Here is a 10,313-nt window from a genome sequence, read left to right as displayed (position 1 = left end):
CAAATCAAAAAACTTTAAATTAATTAAACCACCATTACCAATCTAAAAGTAAAAAAGAAAAACTTCCTTTACCAAAATCGGATACAGCTCAGATGCTTGCTTGCGTCTGACACAAACCATTCTAAGCATCCCAGAGGGTCAATTACGTAAAACCACCACTAACCTTTTTAATCTTCCATTTGCTTTTAAAAAAAAAACATTAGTTTTCTCGTACGCGTTAATCAAGGTTGCAGAACAAGAAAAAAAATGGGCTTTGTTTTGTGTCTCCTTCAACGTCCAGCTTTTAAGTTCCAAGAGACGCAACACACGCACCTTCTAATTCCGAATTTCTTAGGAACATAGCACCCTCTCTGTCTCCTATTCCAATCGAGATCCTCATTCTTCACTTTCAATCTCTAACTAGTAACTAGCATTGTTGCTTCAACATTTTCTTCGGTTACATTTTTTTCAGGTAAGTTTATTTTATCCACATTATCTTCGCTCACTTATTATTCATTCACATTTTCTTCGCTCACTGGCTTCGGACACGGAACAGTTTCAGTGAAACTGCTCGCTACAGTTTTTTTTTTTTTTTTTATATTATTCTCATATACTTCGTCATGGAGAACTTTTTCTTTTTTCTTCTTCTTTAAATTGTCGGTGAGGTTCTGTTCCGTGCGGTTCCAATTGTTGCTATTTTTAGAATTAGAAACGTTTCATTCATTCCATAACATTACGGAATAATTTTCCCAATATTAACTCGGGTGCTCTTAATCTGCGCCGCTCTAGTCTAGACCATAGCTGATTTCCATTAATTTGGATCTAATTTGAGCGATAAAGACGGTTTAGCAATAATAAACAATCATTACGAAAGATCACTTCTATCTTTCTTTTTATTTTTATTTTTTGGAGGGTAAAAATTAAAAACCCCACTCACTAACTTGCTTTAGTCTCAAGTTTGAGAGAAAAGAATATATGTGGCTTTTTGTTGATAGTTTCGGTACACGGTTATAGCATGCGCGCAAGTGCGGTGGTTGGATCTCGGAAATCGCCGTTACACAAATATCACTGCCACTCAAGCAGAAGCAGTAAGCAGTACCATGCTGCTTCAATGCATTTCACCAATTTAGTAATTTCGCTCAATCCCGAACCAATACCTTGCTTCAATTTAATCAACTTTTTACCACCGACAATTAGATTTACCCACGCACCACGCCAGAATGCATAGCCATTATCATTTCTAAATTGCATACCAAGGTAGTTTTTTTTTTTTAAAAATAAAATTCTTTACCTAATTAGTAATTAGGATGCTGGAATTTTAAGATGTTATTACTATTTGTGTTACCGGTTATCTTGTTATATTGTCATTCGAATCTAGTTATCTTGAACGGTGATGAAGTTGATGATAGAGTTTGCAGCACAATCCGTTGCTGTTGTAGTGTGAAAATTTTGTGTGGTGAAAACCTAATCTGAGTGTTGAATTATATGTTTAATTCTACGTGGCTTTTGTAGTTTGCGATGGATCGACGGTGGCCTTGGAAGAAAAAATCATCAGAAAAGTCCGTGATTGAGAAAGCAACTACTGCATTGGATTCCTCCGATGCTTCCAACAACCAGGTATATTTGTTTGTTGGCATTTTCACACAAGAAAATATCTGCAAAATTTTTGTGCCTTAAAAAATTTCCCACCTTTTTTAGTGCTATTTGGTAACTAAGTTCTGTTTTATTTTTGTGTCTGAGTGTGACTGTTTTACCAATTTTTAATGTCTATAGTTTGTTGCTACTTTGCTAATGATCCTTTCATTGTTAATATTTTATTTTTATTAATAATCTTGATTCACGTCTTCTGCGAGTTTCCTATTCTTAGCCAGCTTTTAAGCATTTTACACTTTCTGTACGTTATTTGCGTGTTATAGTTTCCTTGAATAAAAACTGTAGTTCAACATACATTTTCTGTACATTGTTCAATAATCCTGTCTCTCTGTCTTTCGTGTGTATGTGTGTGTGTGAAGGACTTAAATATGGCTTGGTTGATTCAACAATGTGATTTAAGTTTTTTTTTTGTATTTTCTATTTTGTTTTGTATTTACTTGCAAAAACAGGATAACAACAAGAAACCAAACTATGTTCAAATCTCTGTGGAATCCTATTCACATCTGTCTGACTTGGAAGATCAAGTGAAGACATATGAGGAAAAAGTTCAGACACTTGAAGATGAGATCAAGGAAATGAATGAAAAGATGTCTGCAGCAAACTCTGAGATCAATACCAAGGAAAGCATGGTAAAACAACATGCTAAAGTGGCTGAAGAAGCTGTATCAGGTTACATACTTAATGAATTTACTTACCATCTTAAACATGTTCAGGCTGGAAGCTTGCCTCACCACAAATTGCTTCTCACTATTCTTGGAATTAAATTTTTATTGAAACTCTGCAGGCTGGGAAAAGGCTGAAGCTGAAGCTTTGGCATTGAAGAACCATCTAGAATCTGTCACTCTTTTAAAACTCACTGCTGAGGATCGCGCAACGCATTTAGATGGTGCTCTTAAAGAGTGTATGCGACAAATACGAAACCTGAAGGAAGAACATGAGCATAAAATACAGGAAGTTGCTCTCTCAAAAACCATGCAATTAGACAAGATTAAGGGGGAGCTGGAGGCAAAGATAGTGAACTTTGAACAGGAACTTCTTAGGTCTGCTGCTGAAAATGGGACTCTGTCAAGGTCATTGCAGGAACGCTCGAACATGCTAATCAAATTAAGCGAAGAGAAGGGTCATGCCGAGGGTGAAATTGAGCTTCTTAAGGGCAACATAGAAGCATGTGAAAGGGAAATTAATTCACTTAAATATGAACTTCATGTTGTTTCTAAAGAGCTTGAAATTCGCAATGAAGAAAAAAATATGAGTATGAGGTCTGCTGAAGCTGCTAACAAGCAGCATATGGAGGGTGTAAAAAAAATTACCAAGTTAGAGGCTGAGTGCCAAAGATTACGTGGTCTTGTGAGGAAAAAGTTACCTGGTCCTGCTGCACTTGCACAGATGAAGCTAGAAGTCGAAAGCCTTGGCCGAGATTTTGGAGAAAGTCGATTAAGGAAGTCCCCTGTGAAGCCTGCTACCCCTAATTTGTCTCCATTACCTGATTTCTCCCTGGAGAATGTACAGAAATTCCAGAAGGACAATGAATTTCTTACGGAGCGTTTATTAGCAATGGAAGAAGAAACGAAGATGCTGAAAGAAGCTTTGGCTAAACGTAACAGTGAGTTGCAGGCCTCAAGGAGTATGTGTGCTAAAACACTGAGCAAACTTCAAAGTTTGGAAGCACAATCTCAGAACCAGCTGAAAGGATCTCCAAAATCCATCGTCCAGTTAACTCACGAACGTATTTATAATCAAAATTCAAGCAGTGCACCAAGTTTGATCTCCATGTCTGAAGATGGAAATGACGATGCAGAAAGTTGTGCTGAATCTTGGGCAACAGCAATAGTCTCTGGGCTATCCCAATTTCCTAGAGAAAAGTGCAATGAGGAATCAAATAAATCTGAAGTCACTAACAAGTTGGAACTAATGGATGACTTTCTGGAGGTGGAGAAGTTGGCTCGTTTGTCAAATGATTCCAATGTAGATGCCACTATTTCAGTTTCTTCAAACAATAAGACAACTGACTTTGTGGCTGATGATTTATCAGAAGTCTGTACTGGCAAAGAAGGTCTGTCTGAAAAAAATGGCGATTCAGATCAATTGCCAAATGAAGTGTCTTCTGATGCTTTGATGTCAGCACCAGATTCTCAAACTGACGTTAGTGGCTTGTTATTAACAGAACTTAGATCAAGAATATTACTGGTTTTTGAGTCCTTAGCTAAGGATGCTGACATAGGGAAGATTGTGGATGATATTAAACATGTGCTTGAAGATTCACATGACACTACCATCCACCACTCTGTGGATGCCCATCCTTCTGACACTACATGTGATAGGAAGGATAATCCTGAAGATGCTGGCTTAAATCTTGAAAAGGAAGTAATTTCATCCCAGCAACCCAAAGAATATGTGCAGATAACTACAGATTTGGAAGCTGCAGTTTCTCAGATTCATGACTTTGTATTGTTCCTTGGCAAGGAAGCAATGACATCATTTCATGATGTATCTTCTGATGGAAATGAAATGAGGCAAAAGATTGAGGAATTCTCCGTCACCTTTAATAAAGTGTTATGCAACAATGCAAGTTTGCTACAGTTTGTTCTTGACCTGTCCTATGTTCTAGATAAAGCAAGTGAGTTCAGATTTAATGTCCTTGGCTACAAGGGCACCGAAGCTGAAAGTAACAGTCCAGATTGCATAGATAAGATTGCTTTGCCCGAAAATAAGTTAGTACAAGACAATTCATCTGGAGAAAGATATCAAAATGGTTGTTCCCATATTCTTAATCCATGTTCTAATCCTGAGGTTCCTGATGATGGAAATTTGGTCTCAGGTTATAAAGCAGATGCTGCATCACAGAAACTGTCAATAGAGGAGTTTGAAGAATTGAAACTAGAGAAAGAGAAAGTAGTGATTGATCTGTCAAATTGTACTGAGAATCTTGAAATGACAAAGTCTCAATTGCTAGAGGCAGAGCAACTTCTAGCTGAAGTTAAATCACAATTGGCTTCTGCTAATAAATCAAACAGCTTGGCTGAGACACAGCTAAGGTGTATGGCAGAATCGTACAACTCACTTGAAACACGTGCCCAGGACTTGGAAACTGAGCTGAACCATCTGCAAATCAAGATAGAATCTCTGGAGAATGAACTTCAAGAGGAAAAGAGGGCTCATGAAGCTGCTATGGCCAGGAGCAAGGAGCTAGAAGAGCAGTTAAAAAGGTTAGGCATCATCTAATATCTGGGTGCAAGTATTTAAATTATTCTCCGCAGTCCTATTTAGAGGCTATCGAGTGTCGATAACATATTTTCTGCATTTGTGTTTTATGTTGATCAAAATTGGAAAATGTTATGAAAAGCAGGGTTTCATATATCTATTCTTATGGAAACCTCTGTTGCTGGTTCAAATTCTGATTTCTATGTTACTGTTTGTTTAGGATTGAGTGCTTGGCAGCTGATGATGACCACAAGACTCCGCATGTAAGGCTGTAATTCCAATGTGAAAATTAATTACCATGTTGAATTTCGCATGTCATACTGTTGAATATATATTTAGTTAGGATTGTATTAAAAAAATTAAGTTAGGAAAATATAGGCTCTCATGATTATTAAAAAATCCATAAGGTGTGTATCTAAATCTGGAATTTCTTTAGATGGGTTGAGAGTCTAAGTTTGATTTTTATTATAAATTATAAATGCAGGAGAGAAATTTGACAGCTGCTGCTGAAAAGCTAGCCGAGTGTCAAGAAACCATACTTCTTCTGGGCAAGCAGTTAAATTCTTTACGTCCACAAACTGAGGCAAATGACTCACCGTACAGTAAGATAAATCCAAAAGATGAAGGATTCACAGAAGATGAACATACTACTAATGGCCAAAAGTTTCAAGAATTAGGCCAGTTGGAGATGGACAGTTCTACTTCTGCTTTTGTGCCAAGATTGAGTTCGGAGTCCCCCTTGCATTTTTCCAACAGTTTATTTAGCCCTTCGGACAGCGAGTCCACCATTCCAGCCAGATCCCCAGTACAGCATTCTAAATCAAAACCAAAACACAGGCCTACCAAGTCAGCCTCTTCTTCAGTTTCTTCCGCCACCACACCTGAGAAACATGCACGGGGATTTAGTAGATTCTTTTCACCTAAAGGAAAGTCTGGTCATTGAGCCTGCACCGGCACCGGCTCTATGAAAATTCATAACGAGTAAGCCACTTGGTGATGACATTTGGAAAGCACCAAGGTCCAAACCCTTCATGTTTGACAGAATTGAGTTTTTGGGGAGGTTTGTGTAATTAAGGAGGGTATACCATGAGTGCCAGGTGATTTTTGTATGTAATGGTTGTACCATATGTTTTTTTTTTTCTTTTGCTTTTTATGGTTTTGCCCCCTCTATTCTGTAATTTAAGTAGCAAAGGACAAACTTTGACATAGTATCTGAACTTTTACAGGATATATTGAATATGTTGAACTTAACAAATTTATCCATGCCTTGATTTTTTCTAGGAGCAAGTTTGAACTGAATAGAAGTGGTTGCCATGTCTGATCAACTTTAGCAGCACTCGTGCTATTGCCTGCCTGGATTATTATAATTTAAAAGCACAGGTTTCAATTGAAAAGTATCCATGTTTCTCACCAACATTTACCAATGGACGTTAAAAATTTCAGCAAATGTTAACGTTGACAAAGATTTCAGCAAATACAAATATTGATGGGAAGCCATTTTTTTTCAAAAACCTCAAAACTACTACTTTGATATTTTTGTTTTTCAAAAATATATTCAATTATAATAATTTTTAAAACATTGAATTAAACTTAAGAAAAAAAACATTTAATTAAAAGTACATTTTTAAAAAGCTTAACCAAACTCCATATAAAAAAAAAAACTCAACCAAACTGGAAATTAGTTTCAGTGCCGCTTCTCAATGGATTTATAAATTTGTATTCGCGAGGAATTATTTGTGTATGGATTTATTTTACAAATCATAAACAAGTCAAGACTCAAGATTACAATCAGTCAAAAAAAAAAGACTCAAGATTACAAAACCGTTCGTGAATTGGGCGAGCACCGACAAGAACCACCCTAAATTAGTGGGCACTCTTTGCTTTGGGCCATAGTAGTCCTTTTAAAAAAAAAATATAGTCGCCCTTAATTTTTCCGTTTCTATAAGTACACTAATATTAATAAAGAAAAAATGGGAAAACTAGTCCACAAGAACCCAATATCCAGATTTTTTTAACCTCTTAGAAGATTAATGTAATATGACCATAAAAAAAATTATGTATCTGTACCAAAAAAAAAAACTGATGTATGAAATATATCCAAATCCAGTGTCTTGTTTAGTGACTAGCACATTTTCTTTTGATAGCAATTAGCAAGCATTACTGTTAAGTTCATCAGCAATTACTTAATAAAACATTTTATGGAACTCTAAAATTTGTTGCTGGTATACTACAGAGTCAATTCAGTTAATTAAGTAGGATGTATTAATTGTTGTAACCCTCTCGGTATTTGTATTTGATTCCTTTCTATGTATAAAAATAATTCATTGTGAGTATGAGACACTTACGTGTTTCTTGTTTCTTTGTTCGTGTGAAGGAATAACTTCAATTGTGAAATTAGAATATTTTTGCTTGTGGTGCTTCTCATTCTCATCAGCTCTAATTCTCTAAATATCGAACTTGGAACTTGAAATGCTCACAATTCTAGAATGTAGTTATTCAAATTCTTACCCGATTATGAAATGCTCTCGAGATCGAGCTCCACCACTAATCTTTTTACCTGTCATGTATCCTTTATTTCTAGTAGTATATTTTCTCAGTTGATAGGATTGTGATTACCTCTTTAGTGGATGGATAGGCAGTTAAGTGGTAGTTATTATCCACTAATATCTGAAATATATGAATTATAATCTTGGTGAAGAAAGTAGGATTTAGGAAAATTCAAAGAATACAACCATTGACGGTTAAGTTTTCTTTTTAAATTATGCTAGCAGGTATCCTATATTCTTTATTATATTTATAATTATAATTATAAATACATACAAAATAACTTAAAGGAGTCATTGTATTGATCTTTGAAAATTTAACATTCTTTTTTTAAGTCATTTATTTAACTCTTAATTTTTGCTATTAAAAGTTTACAGTAATAGTTGTCCCAATATTTACATTTTTATTTCTGGCATTAGCATCCAATGTTCCCTGTAAGAATAGAAAAAATAATCAGATTACAACTATATTATTCCCAAGCAAATACATAAAATTAAAATCATATAATACCCCTGTTGTTGGTAGAACCTGATTTTAGAACAAACATCAGTAGTTGCATTGGTTATAATAGTTTGAGTAACATCCACATTTTTTACAACATTTGTGAACTGGTGGGGGTACTTAATATTTAACAGAAAATATTAATGGAATTAAATAACAGATTTAAAATATATTTTTTGAAAATTTCAAGTATAAAATGTAATCAAAATTATTTTTAGAAGACTAAAACTAATATGGATCAATACTTAGATGATATATAAAAAATATATTTAACCCTTTTTGTGTGGTCTAAACCTTTCAGCGTTTACTTTAAATTTGAAACCTAACAGGTAGACCCCAGCATATAACCCACCGTCCTGGCATGTGGTCATCCTTGTTCTGAATTCAATACCAAAATTAATAAAACAAGATACTTATTTTTAAAGTATAAAATTATGCTTAAAAAACCATAAAATTATATACAAAAAATCAGGATATTAAATGTTCGCACGATTCTGTCAAAAAAAAAAAAAGTGCGCACGAGGCTTCTTACGTACACATACGTACATACACAAATATTAGTTTTATAAAAAAGAAAAAGAGAAAAAAAATAAGGAAATAAAAACACAAAAAAATTATAAAAATTAGATTTATGTATTCACATTTCATTTCTCGTGACTTAAGTTATTGAACTGGTATGCGAAGATTAAAATTCATATTATTATATTGTGAAAATCACTTAAACAAATAGACGATTGTAGTAGTACAGAACTGCACCATTAACCAAACAAAACCCCAACACAAAGCACGCATGCAACAAAGATATATATGTATAGAAAAATCAAATAAAGAGACTCTACATACCTTCAATGCTTCGAAACAAATTAGATAAAACTCTTCTGTCTTTCTTGTCAACTCACATAACTTCTCTACTACAGTCTTAGAATAAATCGTAAATCTCTTTCCCTCCATTTTTTAGTTGACCTTTCAAATTTGCTTACCTTTTCTCCTTTCATTTCTTAGTTCCCGAGCAAGTGACCAAATGGTTCATTTTGTTTGTAAAAATACAAATTTTAAGAGACTAGGTAAATAAAATTGTTTCAATAATCCTTTCACATAGGATGTGTAAACTGCATTTGATACATCAATAACTTTCGTTACTACATTTAATTGGGATGACATAAGAGATCTCTTTATATAACGTATATACACACAAAAAATAAAAGTGAATCCTTTTAAAAGATTTAAAAAAGTAAAATAATATTAAAAGTGAAATAAAAAATTAAAAGTATATATTAGCCTTTACTCTTAAAAGCTCATTAAAGTAAAAGTGAGTTGCTTTTTTTAAAAAAACAAATCGTGATCTAAAAGACTTTAAACCTTTCGTTTTACTATAAATTCGAAACCTAACCGGGAGAGCCCAACATATAATCCACCGCCCTAGCATGTGCCCCAGTCCTTGAGTCCTTGTTTTGAATTCAATACCAAAATTAATAAAAACAAGTTAATTATTTAAAGTATACATTTATATACAAGATGTTAGCAAAAAAATATTATATACAAGAAATGAAATCAAGATATTAAATGTGCGCACGAGGCTGCATACGCACACATACATACACAAATATTAGTTTTATAAAAAGAAAATGAGAAAAAAAAATAAGGAAATAAAAAAGACATAAACAATTTATAAAATTTAAATTTATAAATTCATAATTTATTTCTCGTAACTTAAGTAATTGGACTGATTTGCGAAGATTAAGTTCACAATTTTATATTGTGAAATTCACTTAATCTATTTGGACAAAAAATTATTATATAATGAAACCATGAAAATAATAAATATTTACCACACAACAATTCATGAACTTAGCACAGTGGTTTAAGATCTTGTTACCCTCATATAGTCATGATCTATTTAACATAAGATATTTGTGTTTCTAACTCAGGAAAAAAAAATATATGAATAAAATTTAAATTTGATACACTTTATTTTAAATATTTTTACATTATCAACCAATTAAAATTTATTATAGAGGTGACTTTTAAAATAATTATAACAATTTTCAATAACATGACAATCCGAGATAAGATGACAATATCAATTTTTTTTACACTCTAAAAATATTTCAATTAAATTCATGTGTATTATTTCATATTTTTGCAACTTAGCAACAAAATTAAGATAGAAAACTAAAAACTAATCTTAACTTATGGTCTGTCATCTAAGAAAAAACATATGAATATATAATTAATAAGCAGCGTTTAACATGGTTTAGATAAAAAGTGGTCCATGTTAGACCAGTGAGATATATGACTGTTTTAATGAACGGTGTAGATGAACCACCTATTACAATTGAAGTTATGAATATTATAAATAAGTCCTTATATTAAAAGTAACAGTTAATTTATTTTTACAGAGCAATCCGAATGGTTTAGGTTGTGATTGGAGTTGA

General features: G+C 33.3%; 1 protein-coding gene across 2 annotated transcripts; it reads left to right on the top strand.

Moving 5' to 3' along the window:
* Positions 1-204: 204 nt before the first annotated feature.
* On the top strand, positions 205-6,084 carry LOC100782834 (filament-like plant protein 4). Of its 2 annotated transcripts, none has more exons than XM_006581115.4 (6): positions 205-451; positions 1,492-1,596; positions 2,082-2,301; positions 2,417-4,838; positions 5,054-5,096; positions 5,318-6,084. In XM_006581115.4, exons 2-6 carry the CDS (start codon positions 1,498-1,500, stop codon positions 5,774-5,776), a joined length of 3,243 nt encoding a protein of 1,080 aa, XP_006581178.1. In that variant the 5' UTR covers positions 205-451; positions 1,492-1,497; the 3' UTR covers positions 5,777-6,084. The 2 variants fall into 2 exon arrangements, with proteins under 2 accessions (XP_006581178.1, XP_006581179.1); XM_006581116.4 differs by lacking the exon at positions 205-451 and adding an exon at positions 745-1,236.
* Positions 6,085-10,313: the final 4,229 nt, after the last annotated feature.

Source organism: Glycine max, chromosome 6, assembly GCF_000004515.6.
Source record: "Glycine max cultivar Williams 82 chromosome 6, Glycine_max_v4.0, whole genome shotgun sequence".
NCBI classification, from domain to species: Eukaryota; Viridiplantae; Streptophyta; class Magnoliopsida; order Fabales; family Fabaceae; genus Glycine; species Glycine max.
This window is presented reverse-complemented; position numbering and strand designations above follow the sequence as displayed.